We start from the raw sequence: 20,142 nt of genomic DNA, 5'->3' as shown, positions 1-20,142 counted from the left end.
GAGATACGGAGTAGCCATACCTGTGAGGAACACACAGGTGCGTTTGGAACTCGAGAGGTTGCATAGCTTGCCAACTGTAACATATATGATATTATGTTTAGTTCCCAGACACGGGACCATCTTATAATTATATATAAATTGTATATATATATATATATATATATATATATATATATATATATATATATATATATATATATATATATATCAACACAACATCGTGCCTAAATAGAAATCAATTTTTACCTCGTACTTGGGATCGAACCCTAGCCCCTTCTGATGAAAGGTCGGGTCGCTTCCAACCATGTCACGAGGGGCCATAAAAGAAGTCGGAACCTAAATGCTAATCTGCAGTTGAGGATTTACCTGGCGTTTCATTTTCCTAATATGATTTTCTAAATATTTCAAATATTAGTAGGAGTAAACTTATTTGTGTGGTAATTTAATATAATGAAATAACATTTTTCCAAGCTGATGGTATAAATCAGTTTTGCAAACATCGTGTGTAAAATTCAGTGAAATTTACTATTATGAAATATTCTCCATCTGTTATTAAATCAATTGTTAAGCTATTTCGCCTGGTCTTTTGTCTCTTTTCATGCCCTTTAAGGCTTTCTTTATTTTTACTGTTACTTTCGGTGCCGGCTCAGGGGTTTCATTGTTTTTATTAGCAAAGTTATTTCATATATCATTATTGTATGCCATTGTACAGAAATCTCCTGCAGTTTTAATTAATCCATCCCTCTGTTGATGCATCCATTTTTCTCCATTGAAGCAGATATCCACAGGCATCCTATTCCAAGTCCTCTTCTCATTAACTTGATGCTTTTTCCTTTCATTAGTATTTCCTAGATTTTGGTCTGATTGTGTTTACAAATGTCTAGGATTTTTTATCTATTATTGTTTTGGATAGTTCTATTATTCTATTTTATTTCATTTTGTTTTTATTCTTATTGTTATTTTTTCTTTATCGGATATTTGGTGTTTTCTGATAGTTCTCCTTAATCATATTTTGGAACTTTTCCACGGATCCTATGTGCGGATTCAAGTATAAATTTTGTAAAATTACTGTTCCTTTCTTCATAATTTTCTTTCATTTAATTCCGTGGCTAGATTATCTATTTATTATTGCTAAACTGAATTCATACTTTCCTCTTACGAAAGGAGTTTTTATTCTTTTTCCTTAGATCTAGACATATTTTACATCGCATATTCCAATGGTCAGTTAACTTAAATTTGTTCAACACTTATATCATCAAGTTAATTAACTTTTTCAATGTTATTAAAATCTATTTCGTTTTTCCTTTCTTGATTTAGGCTTCTCCATGTCCATTTTCTATATTTATTTTTTCCAAAAAAAAAAAACGTGTTCATAATTATTAAAATGTTTTTTTTTGGAAAATTTAACAATCATGTCTCCCATATTGATCTTGCACCATCTACAAACTTCCTTACAGCGGATTCCCGTCTGGTTTTGTCCTAATTGATTTATTGATTGATAATCAGTAATCTAGTATCCAGACATCTATAGTAATTGAGACCGATGTTATTTGTTATAAATAAATAAATATATAAATGGTAAGCCAGTTTAAAAAAGTAAAATCTAGAACATCCTTATAACAGTTAAATATTTTTCAAAAGACCTGCTTCTGGAATGAATTTAAAAATACCACTAATATGCACCGGTGCGACACACCATGTCCGAGAATTTTGGCAAGGATGAACATGCCATCTTCACCTCGAGCCTTAGACAAATGTCTATTTCTTTCGGTACTATAAGTGGGGCATTTGCTTAACAAATGTCCCACTGTTAAGGGTACCCAACAGTCGTCGCAATATGGTTGGTGTTGGCTATTTAGCAGAAACTCGTGTGTCAACCGAGTGTGACCAATGCGGAGATGACAAACGGACGTCTCACATTTTTGGGGCATCATGTTATATCTTAAAGGAGATATGACATTTGTTATTTCTCTCATTTTATTACTATCTAGACTATCCCAGTGCTGTTGGCAATTATTATAAAACCATTTCTTGATAGTAGGTAGGAAATTATTACAGGGAATGATATAGCTCCTTGAGAGCAGCTCGGATGTGGCATTCTTTGCCAGTATATTTGCCTTTTCATTTCCAGATACACCTACATGTGTTGGAACCCAAAAAAATCGAACTGATATACCTCTCAGTCCAATAATAAAAAGCCATTCTAAAGTCTTTAAAACTGAAGGGTTACCATAATTAAAAACTTCTAAAGCTTGAAGGACACTCCTTGTATCACTAAAATTAGTAAAATTACCATTCTCCTCCAACGCTATTTTCTCAATAGCTGTTAGTATACCATACAATTTGGTGGTAAATATGGAAGCTGTTAGAGGAAGTGCACCTCTATAATCAAAACCATTACTATGTACTCTAAATCCAATGCCAGCATCAGATTTGGAGCCATCAGTACATATAAAAGTTGATTCCATATGTTAAGTTCTAAAGGCTCCTGGGGCCAATCTGATGAATAGAATATAAATCTTTAGTTGACTTGGGGTGACTGAGGAGTGTATTTCACACCCATAACTAATTTTTGAAAAAATTAAGGCCTTGTATAATTCTAAAATAGTTTTGCGGTCTGCTATCCTCTATCTGTGGGACAATACTTTTAAAAGATTCAGAGCTTCAAAACACTTTGCTTCTAAAGATTTCAAGTGAGGAACCCATGTAACCCTACAATTAAATATCAATCCTAAACATCAAGCTTCGCTTACATATGGGATCCATTGACCTTTGATGTATTTACCAGGGAATGGATGTACTCCCTGAATACGACAGAAATGGACAACAGTAGTCTTGCTTGTTGAAAACTTAAATCCATTCTTATTTGCCCACTGAATAATTTTCTCAATTGAGAGTTGTAGTTTTCTCTGAATAATCGACATTCTAGATCCAGCAAATGATATGGAGAGATCATCGACAAATGGTGTTGAGAAAATATCTTGAGGAATGACAGAGGATATCCCATTAATTGCTAGTGCAAATAGAGTTACACGTAGCACACTACCTTGTGGAACTCTTTCTTTCTGACATTTTCTCTCCGATAGAGTTTCCCCAACTATCACTTGAAAAAATTTATGTGAAATGAATGACTGAATGATGGTAACTCTCTTCGTCCCAAATTATGAATGATTTTAAGAATACCATATCTCCATGCAGTATCATATGCCATTACCTAAAGCAAATACAAATAAAATCTTACGATTTTTAATATATCTCCAGATCTTCATAAAAAGTTTCTCTTTCTTCCTTTGTGTTGGATGCTGTTGGTCTATAATTTTGAATGATCTTCAGTTTATGGTTTTCATTTATTTTTGTAATAAATCCTTTAATTTTATCACTAATACTGTACATCTTCTGTTACTTACCTGCCAATTTCCCTTAATAAGAAAACCCACTCAATTTTCTTTGATTCTTTCATGTCCTCTAATGAAAACAATAGGACCCTCTTTTATCTCTATATGATTTCCCAGTACTCTAATTGAACTCAATTCTATTTTATTCCAATTTATTTATTTCAGCTCTTCTAGTAACACAGAAGGATTTTTCCTAGACAGGTTAATGACATTGAACGGTGCAAGGTTCAATTTCCAAAGATGCTCTATTCCATTCCACTCACACAAACACACAACACACACGTATATATATATATATATATATATATATATATATATATATATATATATATATATATATATATATATATATATATATATATATATATACAGTATATATACATATATATATATATATATATATATATATATATATATATATATATATATGGGCTCAAGCCATGTCGTCCTGATGGAAGTTCCTATAGGGTAGCTTCCTAGGGTATATTACAACTACGGCGATATTCCCAGAGAATTTACCTTAAGGTACCAGAATTCTAACGCCTGGAGCGAATATCCCTCGTGAAAGGGATATCGCGACATATCAGAGGACGTATTCTTGACACGCCACATGGCAATCTGCACCCCGAACAGAGATTACGTATCGAAGGGGTCAATTGGCAAGAAACGAAATCAGGAAAGAAAAAGGGGGAGCCGCTCCCAAGGCTCCCTATTCTCCAGTTTCGTAAGCGTGCCTGGCGCCAATCCTGGCGCCATCTGTATTCCTTTTTGCGTAGCTTAACAACTCGGTGTTTTTTCCTGTGTTTCTCGCAAATCTTGGATTTATTCGACTTTTCATGGCTTCTCCAACTTCGCCGGCCTCCGATAAGTTGAGTACCATGTCTTTTATGTATAAATGTAGGCTCTTGGTAAATTTTTGAGTGATTAATGGGATTAATCTTTGTTACAAGAGCCGTAGCCTACCGGAGGCGTCATGGACGCTGTCGCTCGCTAGGTATAAGTTTAGTTAGCCAGAGCGACATTCCCGGTTATTTTGCTTTAATAAATTTTAGCTATTTAGCATTACATAGGATTTCCTTTCGTGCTTTAGTATTATTTTGGCGAAGTATTCGCCAATTCTGGCCTACGCTAGGCCATGTAGCCTAGTCGTTTGGTCCTAGTACTTCATGCATGATTTTGGTTTTTCCGAGTGTATTAGAATTTTATTGAAGCTTTAGGCTGTTTTTTATACATTTAAGATTATGTTGAATATTTCCAAGATTGTATACGAGTGAGTTTCGGTGATTTAGGTAATCGATTCTCTTGGTGCCTAGGCTAAGTTGCTTATGGAGCCTTAGTATACTTTCTCATACTCCCCGGTTGCTTTCTTTTCTTCGGAGAAGGTATGCAATCCCTTTCCCTCTGTTTAAGCCTTGGGCTTATCCCTAAGTGGTTTATCTGAATTATTTTTCGATAAAACTATACTGGGGTGTTACTGTACCTTCCTGTTCCAGTAAGTCTGGTTTCAGAGAGGGACAGAACAACAGAGTTTTTAGTCTGAGTCTGTGTTTGTCTGGCTTGGGGTAGAGTCTCCCTCGCTGACCTAACACAGACATAGGAGGCTTAGCCTCCTTAGGTCACTACCGAAGGTTTCTGTACGAGATGATTCCTTCTATTGTGATCTACCAGACTAGTCCTTGTTGCTGTTCTCGGGGGAGGATAAGATTCTTTCCCTGTGAGTAGCAACACCTTCCTTGCTTTGGTTCTCTGGGAGCTGGCAAGTATTGCTGGCCTCCCTCCTTGGATCTCCCTTAGGCTAAGATGAGTTTTCTTGGCTGCGGGTGATCCTTCACTAAAGCAAGGTTGGTAGGACCCTCTTTTGTCCCTTCCCCCTCTATCTCCGTAATGGCCTAGCCATTACAGTACTGTACGTCATTCTACATCAGGACCTAGGATAGGTTAGGATGTGGAATCGACTCAGTCCCTTGCCGGCCGGCAGAGCTGCCGGCCGGCAAGGGTCTTCTGCTTTGAGTGCTGCCCGGACCTCCCTTGGTCCCTCATCCATGCCTGCCTGTAGAGCCAGACGGCATTGGTCAGGAAGCCTGAATTAGATTCTCCCCTTCCTTATTTGCACTCTTTCGGATTGCCGGGCTTGGAGGTAGTGTACGCTCTTATCCCGGCATCCATTCTGTTTTCTTCTAGTGCTGTACCCGACCCGGCTGCGTACCTTTGCCGGTCGGCTAATGTCAGCCCTTGTCTGCCGGTCACCAAGAGTGTGGCCGGCAGCCGGGTACTACCTTGTGTAGTTGCCGGCCGGCAGTTATTGCCGGCCGACATTGGCTGTTGCCGGCCGGCAGTTACTGCCGGCCGGCACATGCATTTGAACCAGCGTTCTGCCGCCTTATAGCTGTTAAGTAGTATACTTTAAAGCTAGTTATGGTGTGTGCCGGCCGGCACATAACCTCCTATACTGTACCAGTATTCTTCAGTATAACATATACGGTAAGAAGAAAACTATAGTATAAGTTTTGGTACAGCACTGTGTGTTCTAACACTTTTGTGTTGTCTTGCACAGCCCTTTGCTGTTGCCCTACAGATAAGAAAGTGAGTTCTTTCTTGTCTATTATCCAGGATTTTAAAATCATTGCTTAGGTGTGAGCTCCACCTGTTTCCTCTGGAAACTTTGCATTGGTTATTCTAGAAGAGATTAACCATTCGATTTTATTATCTGGAAGGCTGCAACAATTGGTTGTGAAGGAAACACAAGTGTGTGTCTTTCCTTTATGAATTGTTATGCTATACTATGCATATCCAGTGATACATAGTTCACTTGATACTCATGGAAATTTCTTCTCTTTACAGGAGGACCCTCCGAAGTGCGGAAGTGTTTTCTGCAACGTCAGCAGCAAGAACCTCTGCGGACATGAGTTTTGTAGAAGACACGCAGCATGCGCTGTCTCCAAGGGTGATCTCCAGTATTGGGACCCTCAGGTATGTACCGTGTGCACTAACCTGATTACTGAGGCCTTTGATTCCCCTAGGACGGCAGAATCAAGGGATATAGCAAGGGAGAAGCTTCGTACCCGGGTAAGGGGCTTCCAGAAGAACACCTCTGGACCTTATCTTCCAAGTGAGAAGATGAGGGCGTATCTTTTCCCTAGGGCATCAGCTGATGCAGTGATTCCCCAGCCTCAAGAGGAGATCCCCCAAGTTCAGATCCAGGTGGATGCTGAAGTCGCGGTCGCTATGCAAGACATCCAGTTGGATGACAGGATGTCTGACGTGGACGAGCGTCTGGAGGAAGACCTCCTGGCAGAAGCCCAGGATGAAGTTCAAGCCCCAGACGTTGTAGAGGAAGAGGTCGACGAGGTGTTGACTACTCCGGTTCAGATCCCGGAGCCTATTCCCTCAACATCGACCGGTCTCCCAGCAGAGCTGGGACAGGCCCTCTCCTCCATTGTTGGAATGATCCAACAAATGCAGAAGGAGAATCAGGAGAAGGCGGCTGCAATGGAACTGCGGATGCAGAGCCTTGCAGAATCACATGGGCCCCAGAAAAGGCTCAATGTGAAAGACCTTCCCTTGTGCTCAGATGCTAACCCATGGAGGTATGCTGAGCACATGCCGATGACGACTGAAAAGATCGTCATCTCGGATAAGTTGCGTTCAGTTCCCCTAGAGGAGGTGGAATTCTGGCCCAGCAAGGCGTCATATCCGGACTGTTATGTCCGGCTGAGGAAGGAACCAGCTTCAAAGGAGGAGACAGAGCCGAAGGAGGTCATAGTGATGGACCATGCTAAGGCTCAAGCTCTGCTTTCATCCTTGATGAAAGAGAGGGGCTTCTCGAACTCAAAGGTAGCTGCATTGAGCAAGAAGCTCCCTTCCTTTGTGTCCTCTCCTGCTAGAGCCTTCCCCTTTTTATAGAAAGGGTTTGCGGCTGTACTAAAAGCAGTCGAGGCCGGCAAGCCTTGCCCCTCCCTGGAGGAGTGTAAGCCCTTGTCGCTGGCCCTGCCTATGGACAACAAAGACTGGAAGGACGTCCATCTTACGTTCTCAGTTGGGAAGTTGGAGGCTGATATTGCCGGACGTCAGTTCGGCGAGGACCTCCCTAAGCTGTCTGACTTTCTTTTGTGAAGAGAGTTCGAGACAAAAGAAAGACTGGCTGCCTCAATGTCTCTTCAGACTACTCTTGAGACGATGGCAAGTGACCCCAAGGTCCATGAAATGTTCATGGTAGTGGCCAAAACTCATCTGGCCACAGTGACGAAGGATCTTTATGGCTTCGTCAAGGCGAGGAGAGCTTGTAGGGAGTTCGTGTTCACCTCGGCCACGGTGAGGTACGAGCCAAGGAAACTAATCTCCTCCAACATTTGGGGCAAAGACCTTTTCCCTATCGATTTGGTCAAAGAAGTTGTTGATAAGGCCGCCTTGGAGAGTAGAAACCTTCTCCAGAAGTGGGGCTTGGCTATCAAAAGAAAGTCTTCCCCGGATGAGGGTCCTCAACCTAAGAGGAAGACTATGAGGACTAGGCTACCGTCTCGGCCAGCCAAGCCTCTTAGACAGCAACAGCAACTGCAATTGCCATTGCCTTCAGTGACCCAGATGGTGGCACAAACCCCGACCACATTTCAATGGGTACCCCAGGCTGTGTCGACACAATCCATGGCATTCACCCCAACGTTCTAAGGGCAGTCTACTTCCTTTCGAGCAAAGCCTAGAGGAGCAGCCAGAGGCTCATCTAGGCGCCCCTCAAGGGGAAGGGGATTCAGGGGTGGTCGCGGTCAGGGAGGCAAGTCCTCAGGACGGCAGTCCAAGTGAGATGATGCCGGTAGGAGGGAGACTTCAGAATTTTCGGGATCGGTGGACCTTCGATCCCTCGGCCCACAGCCTACTCAAGAATGGACTGGGCTGGAGCTGGTACAGCACTCCACCCCCGTGCCCTCGGTTTTTCCAACACTCCACCCCCGTTCTGGAGGAGTACGTTCAAGAACTGTTGGATAAAAAAGTGATCCGGAGGGTGAAGTCCATCAAATTCCAAGGGAGGCTGTTTTGTGTTCCCAAGAAAGACTCGGAAAAGCTCAGAGTCATTCTGGACTTGTCGCCACTCAACAAGTTCATAGTGAATTGCAAATTCAAGATGCTAACACTGCAACACATAAGGACCTTACTGCCAAAGAGGGCATATTCCGTCTCTATAGACTGGTCAGACGCCTATTGGCACGTTCCAATCAACCGTCGACTCTCCCCCTACCTAGGGTTCAGGCTACAACGAAGACTATACGCCTTCAGAACCATGCCATTCGGGCTAAATATAGCCCCAAGGATTTTCACGAAGCTTGCAAGCGTAGCTCTCAAACAATTACGCCTAAAGGGAATTCAGGTAGTAGCCTACCTGGACGACTGGCTGGTGTGGGCAGCATCCGAGACAGAATGCTTGCAAGCTTCCAGTCAAGTGATCCAGTTCCTAGAGTACCTAGGCTTCAAGATCAACAGAAAAAAGTCTCGACTTTCTCCATCTCAAAGGTTCCAGTGGCTGGGAATCCACTAGGACCTAATGTCACACCGTTTCTCCATCCCGGCGAAGAAAAGGAAGGAGATAGCGGGTTCTGTCAAGAGACTTCTAGATTCCGAAAGGATATCAAGACGCGAACAGGAGAGGGTACTGGGCTCTCTCCAGTTTGCTTCGGTGACAGACCCAGTGCTAAGAGCACAGCTAAAGGATGCAACCGGAGTTTGGAGAAGTTATGCATCAAACGCGCGAAGAGATCTGAGAAGACCAGTTCCGCTTCGGCTACGTACTCTTCTCAGGCCTTGGTCCCAAGCCAGACATCTAAAGAAGTCGGTTCTTCTTCAGCCACCTCCCCCGTCGGTGACGATTCACTCAGACGCCTCGAAGGAGGGATGGGAAGGTCACTCTCATCGGAAAAAAGTCCAGGGGACTTGGTCCAAGCTATTCAAGACCTTTCACATAAACTTTCTAGAAGCTATGGCAGTGCTCCTTACCTTAAAGAAAGTCTCCCCGCGTCACTCGATCCACATAAGGTTGGTGATGGACAGCGAGGTAGTTGTGAGATGCTTGAATCGACAAGGATCGAGGTCACCACCTCTCAACCAGGTGATGTTGGCCATCTTCCGATTGGCGGAAAAGAAGAAGTGGTACCTGTCGGCAGTTCACCTTCAAGGAGTCCGCAATGTGACAACGGACGCTCTATCCAGGTTCACACCGATAGAGTCGAAATGGTCCTTAGACGCAGGATCATTCTCCTTCATTCTGAATTAAGTCCCAGAACTGCAGATAGACCTCTTTGCGACGAAAGACAAGAAGTTGCCCCTGTACGTGTCCCCGTACGAGGACCCCTTAGCGGAAGCAGTGGACGCGATGTCCCTCGACTGAAACAGATGGTCCAGGATTTATCTGTTCCCGCCTCACAACCTTCTGTTGAGGGTCCTCAACAAACTGAGATCCTTCAAGGGGGTAGCGGCAATAGTGGCCCACAAGTGGCCGAACAGCGTGTGGTTCCCCCTGGCATTGGAACTACGGCTGAAGTTTGTACCGCTACCAGATCCAGAAAACCCGGACCCTGCAGCTCATGATTTTCTCTCCCTAGCGGTGAGAAAGCGTTTCGGGATTTCGAAAGCCAGCATAGACTTCCTAGAGGAATATAAGTGCAAATCTACTAGAAGGCAATATGAGTCATCTTGGAGAAAATGGGTGGCCTTTGTCAAGGCGAAGAACCCGCAGGAGATCTCGACAGACTTCTGCTTATCTTTCTTCATCCACCTTCATGGTCAAGGGTTGGCAGCTAACACGATTTCAGCGTGTAAGTCTGCTTTGACAAGACCCATTCTATATGCCTTCCAGGTTGACCTAGGTAACGAGATCTTTAATAAAGTTCCGAAAGCCTGCGCTAGGCTCAGACCTTCAGCACCTCCAAAGCCCATTTCATGGTCTTTAGACAAAGTTCTTCATTTCGCTTCGCTGTTGAGCAATGAGGAGTGTGCGTTAAAGGATTTGACACAAAAAGTTATTTTCCTATTTGCACTCGCGTCCGGGGCCAGGGTTAGTGAGATCGTAGCCCTCTCGAGAGAGGCAGGTCGTGTTCAGTTCCTGGATGGGGGAGAACTGAACCTGTTTCCGGATCCTACGTTTCTCGCCAAGAATGAGTTACCCACCAACAGGTGGGGTCCCTGGAGAATCTGCCCTCTGAAAGAAGATGCATCTCTATGTCCAGTAGAATGCCTAAAGGTCTATCTTCATAGAACTTCAGACTTCAAGGGTGGTCAACTATTCAGGGGAGAAATATCAGGCTCAAATTTATCTCTGAATCAACTCAGAGCGAAAATCACATATTTTATTCGCAGAGCGGATCCTGACAGTACACCCGCAGGTCACGATCCGAGGAAAGTTGCCTCATCCTTAAATTTCTTTAATTGTATGGATTTTGAACATCTCCGTTCATACACTGGCTGGAAGTCTTCCAGAGTGTTCTTTCGTCACTATGCGAAGCAAGTAGAGGAACTAAAGAGATCTGTGGTAGCAGTGGGTCGCGTCGTTAACCCTACTGTTTAACTCTGCGAGGAACAGTGGTTTTAATTGGGACGATTAATTCCAGGGTGAGTGTGTAGTTACATACTGTACTACAAACTAAGTGAGGGCACTGAGTTGCCCACATAGACTGTTCCATTTCCAAAGGTGAACCTAGCATAAGTGCAGACATGTGTGCCGGGCGTTTCTAACGCTAATGTGATTGATTTGTAATACAGACTTTTATGTCTTTGATACCTCGGTATCTTAAAAGTGGCATTAATGTTTTTTCTCTTTCAGATAAACAAGTTCTGTTTACTATCATACTTATGCTTAAAGTTTTGGGTTATCCTCTCCTTATATATATGTATATAATTGTGGTTAACCTGTCTATTTATTGTCTGTCAATAAACTTGTTCTTGAGAACCTTGCGTCTCCTTCACCTGTGTCAATTTATTGGTATAATTGAGCATTCATTCTATGTACTTTATCTAGGATAATTCTAATAGAATTGTTCCTTTATGCAAGCTATGTTGCATTGGTTTATGCTTTCCCTTAACGGGAGGACTCCGTCCCATATAGGGACGGTGGCGTTTTACAAGTTTCTTCCTATGCGGATATAAACCTTTGTCCAATACAAGTATTGTGCGGAGAACTGGTCGATATTTCATATTGACGCAGGGGTTCTTTACAAACTATGCTTTACTTAATATAGGGTGAGACCACTATATTAGCTTGCCTGGTATTCATACATAGGTATATGTACTCTTCGAGACTTTTCCAGAGTCTAGTAGGACTCTTCCCTGTAGGGGGCAGGAAGCTCTAACATGGTTTATAGTTAGTTGAAAAGATGTATAACGGTAACATCTTAGGCCTCTAGGTCTAGTCGACTGGGGACAAATTACCTCCGGGGAGTACGGCACGTTCTGAGAATCCACAGATACAGTAATGCTCTGGTATACTTCCATCAGGACGACATGGCTTGAGCCCAAAAAACGGATTTTGAGCGAAGCGAAAAATCTATTTTTGGGTGAGGGGGGCATATTGTCCTGATGGACCCGCCCTTCCCTTTCTATGAAAGGGCTGTAGGACCCCTCCCTACATACAGTATCTGTAGCACCTCGTGTACGCTACAAGGAATACAGATGGCGCCAGGATTGGCGCCAGGCACGCTTACGAAACTGGAGAATAGGGAGCCTTGGGAGCGGCTCCCCCTTTTTCTTTCCCGATTTCGTTTTTTGCCAATTGACCCCTTCGATACGTAATCTCTGTTCGGGGTGCAGATTGCCATGTGGCGTGTCAAGAATACGTCCTCTGATATGTCGCGATATCCCTTTCACGAGGGATATTCGCTCCAGGAGTTAGAATTCTGGTACCTTAAGGTAAATTCTCTGGGAATATCGCCGTAGTTGTAATATACCCTAGGAAGCTACCCTATAGGAACTTCCATCAGGACGACATGGCCATCTCACCCAAAAATAGATTTTTCGCTTCGCTCAAAATCCGTTATATATATATATATATATATATATATATATATATATATATATATATATATATATATATATATATATATATATATACTGTATATATATAACACATACACACGCATATATATATATATATATATATATATATATATATATATATATATATATACATATATATATATATATATATATATATATATATATATATATATATATATATATATATATATATGTACATATATATATATATATATATATATATATATATATATATATATATATATATATATATGTATATATATATATATATATATATATATATATATATATATATATATATATATATATATATATATATATATACAGCTACAGATACAGTATAGGAGGATAGGATATGTGGAGGTAGGGACGGGTGAATTAGGATTTTGGAAGGATTTGGAGGGAAAAGTGTTAATAAAAAGTATAATGGGAGGTGAAAAGATTGGGCTAGACCCAATAGCTCTTTTTTTTTTTTTTTTTGTGTGTGGCAACATCATTCCTTATGGATTACCAGGTGATTCTCTTGCCAACCTCCGAGGGACTTGCGTTTCCATGATCATTCCTTTTCTGGGGCTTGTTTTTTATTCATTAATTAGTCCTTGTCTCCTTTTTGTCTAATTTTAAAACTCTGAATTTGGTTCGTCCTGAGCAATGAAAGGAGCTATCCTTTCCAACCAAGAATGCTTGTTTTGTTTATTATTTCCTCACCCGTTGATGCAAGTTCTGGGTAAATGTTTATTAATTATTCCAGGCTTGTGTGGCTCCTATGTGGTACCTGACGTTTACTGGTTCGAGATTGTATATGTTACGGAGTGTTTTGCTGTTTTCATTAATATTATGATTATAATTGCTGTTGTTATGGTTTAGGCCAAGTAGTTTCTTATTTTTCCATTTTGGAAATTTTGTACGGTTTTCTTCTTTGATTGAACAATTGTGCATGCTAATGCTATTGTATACTTGAATGCAAGGGTTATTAGGCTTTTGTAAATATTCATTCTTATGTTTAATCCAATAATTTGAAAAGTTTTAATGCTCCTTTTCTGTGTTTTGCCAGTTAGAGTTTTTGTTTGATATGGCAGTTTATGCCAGTTCTTTTGACTGAGAGACCAAAGATTTAAACTCCGTTCTTAAATAAAATATTTATGTTGTTTATTGTTATTGGTGCTTTTTATTTTTTTATTCTGATAGGAGCTGGAATTTGTTGTTGTTTGTTTTTTATTTTCCATTTGTTTTCGTAATCATTTATTCTTTTGATCTCTTTTTCGATTTTTATTTTAAGAAATATTTTGAAATTTGTAGGTTGCAATATTACTTGGCATAGGCATAGTTTTTGGCATATTTGGGGTTGGGTGGCATATCTGCTGTGTAGATTATAAAAAGATTTGGGGATAGTAAGCCTCCCTGTGGTACCCCACTTTTTATATATATTGTTTTTACCAGTTTTCCATATCTGCTACGTATTCTGACAATTGTGTTTTTTATATAGCTTGAGAGGAATTTTTCCATTATTATCCGTAGTTCCAATTAGAGTATTTTATATTTGAAGCCGTCATGCCATACTTTATCAAATGCCTTAGGGATATCTCTGCAAGTGATATTGCATTGAGGTTTTTTATTTCGTTGTTCATGGCTATTTTTTTTCGTAAATTGCCATGAGGGCAGTTTCAGTGTTTTCCCCTGTCCTGAAACCATGATGGTGTTTGTAGAATTTATTGTTATTTTCTAGGAATCTCCTTATTCTTGTGTTTATAATTTTTTCAAACACTTTTCCCGGAACTTCTAGCAGAGTGATTAGCCTTCTATTTGCTGAGAGTTTTGGGTCTTTCCTGGTTTGGGTGGAAGCATGAGTATTCCTTCTTTCTTTGGTTTCGGGTAATAACCGATTTAGAGTGTTAGGTTCAATATTTGTTGGAGCTTTTTTCATGCCACTATTGTAGTTTTGATAGCATTAGCTTACTTATACCGCTTTTATCTGGTGCTATGTGTTTAAATGCTGCTACTGCTTTCATTATGTCATGTATTTTAATGTGTGCTATTAAGTAGTTGTTCTCATCCAGTTTTTGCAGATTGGGATTTCAAAAGGGGCTTCCTCGTCCCTATTTTCTAGAAGGAAGTTGGGGACTTCTGTTTCTGTGTCTCTATAGAAATATGTATTTTCTTAATGTATAATTTCGAATATGCTTGCCCATGTTTCGGTTAGTAATTTAATTTGGTTTTCCATGTCCTCTACGTTCTCACCGTTACTGTTGATTAAGCATGGTATCTCTATTTTGGGTTTCCCAAGTAATCTTTGTAGTTTTTCCCAGAATTTCTCTGGGTGTGTATGTTTGTCCTATTTTTTTTATCGTGTTGTTTCAGTTTTCTCTGTTTAATCTGTTATATTCTTCAATTATTTCAAGCTGAATATGTCTATTCAAGATGTATGTTATCCTTATCCTATGTGTGTTTGTTTGTAAGTAATTTAATTGTTGGGTGAATAGTTTCACGTAGTCGCTATCTGGGGTGTGCCTCTGGTATGATATTCTTTTCATTAGAGAGACTGTTTCTATTGCTTCTGAGATGTCAGACATCCATTTGTTTATTACTCAGTATATTGTGTTGTATGCTGTAGTTTCATTGTTGTTTAGGTCTATTTCTTGCTCCTGTATGGCTATTTTCCTTATCATAGAGTCTTTAAAGATATCCCAGTTAGCCTTCTTTGTGTTGCGCCTCTATTTTATTTCTTTGACCATTGGTTTTGTTGAGAGTTTGTTTATGATTGGAATATAATCAGATGTTGTAATTGGTCATGGTGATATGCTTAATGCCTTGGGCACAAATCCCCGTACAAACTTTTTAGCCGTACGTGTCTGGGAATTTTTCAGTCGTAGCCATGAACTTCTGCGATGTAATTGGTAGTGAGTGTGTTGAGTGTTCAGTACGAGTGAAGTACGTGTGATGATCGGGTGCCGCACGGTTCGCAAGTGTCGTGAGATGAATGTGTTGGAAAATTATGGCGTACGGCACATGCGGGAAGAGTACTAAGCACGCACCAAGGACATGCGTGTAATGCAGGTGATGCACTTCCAGAGTACGAGTCTTAAGCGTCCCCGGGGGGGGTATGAATACCACCGTGCTATGCCCGCACTCCACACTCCAGGGTTGCAAGTTCTACAGCATGGATGTCCATTTTTTTGTTTTTCGTAAATTTTGTGAATTTGTAAATATTTCAACATGCCTCCAAAGAGGATCACAAAGAAGAAAAGGGAAGAAGAAGAGAGGAAGTTAGAGGAAGAAAGAAGACAGGCCCAAATGCAAGAACAGCTACAGGAGAGTGCTGGAGAGAGTGATGAGCCTCAGAGAGACAGTGACCAGGAGAGTGACAGACAGAGTGAGAGGGATCCAAGAGAGGGGACCAGCAGCAGCAGAGACACCTGCAAAAAGGTACACCAGGCCTCCTATTTTTTTCCCCCTGATGTTGAAGAGAAACTGGTGGGTTTCTTCTGTGAGAACCGGTGTTTTTAGGACAAGACCTGTAACCAGTTCATGAATAAGGAATACAAGGACAAGAAGACAGCAGAGATGGCCAAGGTTCTGAACTGTGATTGTAAGTAAAATTTTATATATTAAAAAAAAATCATTGTATTTAAAATGTTATGTTAAATTTAGTTATTTATGAAAATAACCTGTTTGAGTAAATTTTAGACAGGAGTACAATTCCCTCATATAATATGTTTTTTGGTAGTAAAAATATATCATTTAATATGAAAAAATATGTATGTGTTTTATGTGTTTCAGCATCCAAGATTGCAGGCTGGTTTCGTAACCAGAGGACAGCTGTGGGCAAGCTCTACAAGAAAAAAAGTGGGCAGGTGGCATCCAAGCTCACCAAGCGTCAGAAGTGGCAGGAGAGTAGCTTTTCCTTCCTGAGGGAGGCAATAGAGCCTCGTACGTACAGCAGGGACACGGCTTTGATAAGCATTGCAGACATCCATTTTCTCAATAGCATATGTGTTTTATTTTTTTTAAATGTATTGTTGCTTCAGCAGGTTTGAGGATTTTTGCATATTTTACCTCCTTACCATGTATTCCCAGTCCTTTTTCTATTAGTATGTGTGAGATGAAAACATATATATGTTGAAATGTAGAAAACATATGTATGTGCCTCTTTTGTGCCTCTTATTTGCCTCTTGTGCATATTGCCTCTGGCCTCTTGCCTCTTACCTCTTGCATCTTGCACTTGTGTTTTTGCCATATTTTACATTTATGGATGTTAATGCTCTGCTTACAGGTTGGTAGTGTCGATGATGATGATGATGATGATGGAGCAGAGTCTTCTGCATCAGGAGCACCATCACCAGTGTCATCACAGTCTCGGTCGTCACACTCTAAGCCCCCTATCAAAAAGTTCTGCAACCTGGAAGATGCGATAATGCGTTCCTGACCCGGCCAAGGCAGGAGGTGCAGAGAGCAGGAGAGAGGGCAGCATTAGACCCTACGGATGAGAGGTCAACCTTTGCCGCTTGTTTCGCCTCACGGTGCCGTCGGGTTCCTGAAGATAAGTGGGTATTAGAAAAGTATGAAGTAACTTGTACAATTTGTACAATCTGTTAAATTTTATTAATTTATTGTAATAATAATTTTCATGTGCCTAATTTTTATTAAATGCATTTTTTGTTTCAGGTGGGAGGCTTTTCACTTCACAGTGATAGATGTGGTCAGGAGGTTTGCCCCAGACCCTTCAGTATCTGCTTCGGTTCCCACAGACCCCCAAACCCCCACAGGGCAGACATTCCCCAGCGCCGTCTCCCGGTCCCTAAGCAGCAGCAGGCCTCCTCCCAGCGTGCTCATCAGTGGACACCACAGATGCAGCAGTGGGCTCCCCAGTGGCCAGTCCCCCAGAACACGTGGCCACAGCTGCATTGGGTAGATAAATAGTAAATTGTAAAACTGTAAAAATTGTATTAACACCATTAATAGTGCATTTCATATAATTTTATTTAACTTTAAATGTTTATTTTTTTTACACAATACATTATTTTCTACCACATCTCTTTCACAGCAGCAGCAGCAGTTACAGCAGCAGTTACAACAGTGACAACCCCCCAACAGCAGTTCGTGTCCCAGCTACAGCCATCCTCTCAGACATCTCAGCCACAGTCCCAGGCCCAGTGGAGTCAGCAGAATGTCCCCAGGCTGGCCAGTCTTCCAAGCCGAGCCCACAGCACACCTCCATTCTTTGGGCACATTACTGGGGTAAGTGTGGTACTGCTGAAATTTACTTCCAATGATACTTAATTGTTAATGATAAATCTAATTCTTATGTTAATGTAAATAATTATTTATGAAAGTGATATTTTGCTAACTGTCCATTTTAAAATGTTCATAAATACATATCTAAATACTCGTATGTATTTCTGTATGTTTCAGCCTTATTGCCAATCTCGCTCGCCAGCTGACATATCGGGCCTTTTCGAATCCAGTGTATTGGCTACAATCATGGGCATAGAAAAGGCGCCACTCCGTTCTAGTCCCAGCCAGCCACAAGACACTTCACAGCTGAACACCCCTATCCAGCCTTTGACCCCAAATATTATTACCCTACAGGCCCCATCACAGGATCCCAGTGATGATGATGAGGAAAGTGCCACAGGGGGACAGTAATAACAGTAACCACGAGTAATCAGGAGTACTCATGTGTAACATAACTATAAACAGTGTATAGCCATGCTTCAGAATATTTGTTATATTTCTTTATAATAGTTCTTTCAGCATTTTCACAAAATGACTGCATAACTGCAAGACTGCATGACTGCATGACTGTAATGACTGTATGACTAAATGACTGTATGACTGTATGACTATCTGATCATGTCTGATCATGTATATGGATATTATTTACTTGTGGAACATATTGGAATTCCAGTATGAATGTACAATATTAAAACTTGTTCTTTTCTTTAATGGTAATGGAAATGAAATCATTACTTTTAATCTTTTTGTTGAATGATTTCAATAATAATAATATTGATTGGAATAATAAGAAGGTACCAAATTATAAATGAAGTAATTTTCATTCTTTACCAGATAATAGAGACATAAATGTGAACGTATGAATGATTATGATTTTTGGGGGTAGAAGTTTTGTCACAAAATATTTTTTTTTCTTTTTTTTTTGTCATTTTAGAACCTTTAGTTCTTTAGTATATGATAAAGAATAAAAATATTTCTTTTTTTAATTTTAGTATATTCTACCTTCTTAAGAAAAAATAAATAAATAACCATTATATATAAAATTATACCAATATAATTATATGATTATATAATTACCATTAAAAAAGAGAAAATTGAAAGTAAGAAAGTTGATATAACATAACATTTATTGACCAAGCGATAAATATATGCAAGCAACATGTGTGAATATGTCATAATGATAAATCACAGTCTTATTACTAGCACTGTTAATAAGCAAATAGTCCACAAATAAGGAAATAGTACACAAATAGTAAACATGTCCATAAATAGTCCACAAATAGTCTCTAAAAAACATGGTCCTGCCAGGGAAGTTTGTGGGCAGAGGCATTATAATAATCAGACAGATATGCCCTCTGTTCCTTCCCCTCACGTGTAATCTTGGCCCCACCCAGTGTGGTAGGATCTGTGAGATCCACTGTTGGCCTCCAGGCTCCGGGGATGACATTGCCATTGGCGTCCTCTCTGTCAACCTCCTGACCTTGCAAACCTGTGACTCTTGTGCGGAAGAGATTATGCAAGGCCATGCAACCCAGCACAATAGCAACACAGTTCTGTGGTGTCTGTTGGAGTGTGGTGAGTAGGCATCGCCACCTGTGTGCTAATATCCCGAAGCCATTTTCCACTACTCTTCAGGCTCTTGACAGGTGGTAGTTGAACTCACGGTCTTTGTGAGCGAGACCTCTGGCACTGAAAAGCTCCATCATCCAGCTGCGTAGGGGAAATGCGTCATCCACTATGAAGAAATATGGCAGAGGACGGTCGTCATCAGGGAGAGGTTCTAGGGCCTGAAACCCCAGGGTGTTGTTTTCCAAGCCATCAAACAGTGAGCACTGGTTAAACACACCGCAGTCTGAGGCAGATCCATTGGCACCAACATCTACCCACACAAACTTATAGTCTGGGTCCACAACTGCTAAGAGGATTATTGAGAAAAATCCCTTATAGTTATGGTACAATGACTCAGACTTGTGTGGCTCCTTGATGGCGATATGTTTCCCATCAATGGCGCCGCATGCGTGATGGAAATTCCACTTCCGGCCAAATCTCTCTGCCATGGTACGCCACTCATCAGGGTTGTCAGGCATGTGGAACAGTTCCACTCTGTACTACTCATAAATGGCCCTACACACAAGGGGGATAAACAGCAACATTGTGTTGTAGGCCACGCAGAAGTCAAATGCCAGTGCTCTATAAGTGCTGCCAGTAGCGAGGTACCGTAGAGTAACTGCTAGCTTGAGGCCTGGTGGCAATGGTGATTGGTCTCTGTAAACACAACACAATGGTATATTAAAATACAAGCATGTAAAAATGATCACAGCATCATATATAACCATATGTAAGCATGTGTCAAAATAAATTACAATAAATTAGCATATATGGTAATTAACCTTAAGAACAATACAATATATTACCTTTCTGACTTGGTGATGTGGGGTTCAATTTTCTGCAACAACTCGGCAAAGATATGCCGATCCATACG

The 20,142-nt window shown here is 40.8% G+C and overlaps 1 protein-coding gene across 1 annotated transcript; it reads right to left on the bottom strand.

Annotated features, from left to right (window-relative positions):
- Positions 1–19,291: 19,291 nt before the first annotated feature.
- Positions 19,292–19,747, bottom strand: LOC137627836 (uncharacterized). Its single transcript, XM_068359278.1, has one exon. The coding sequence runs from the start codon at positions 19,745–19,747 to the stop codon at positions 19,292–19,294; it is 456 nt and encodes a 151-aa protein (XP_068215379.1).
- Between the last annotated feature and the right edge of the window lie 395 nt (positions 19,748–20,142).

The sequence above is a fragment of the Palaemon carinicauda genome, chromosome 1, assembly GCF_036898095.1.
Source record: "Palaemon carinicauda isolate YSFRI2023 chromosome 1, ASM3689809v2, whole genome shotgun sequence".
Classification (NCBI taxonomy): domain Eukaryota; kingdom Metazoa; phylum Arthropoda; class Malacostraca; order Decapoda; family Palaemonidae; genus Palaemon; species Palaemon carinicauda.
Note: the sequence above shows the minus strand (reverse complement) of the source record. Positions and strands in the feature narration are given on the sequence as shown.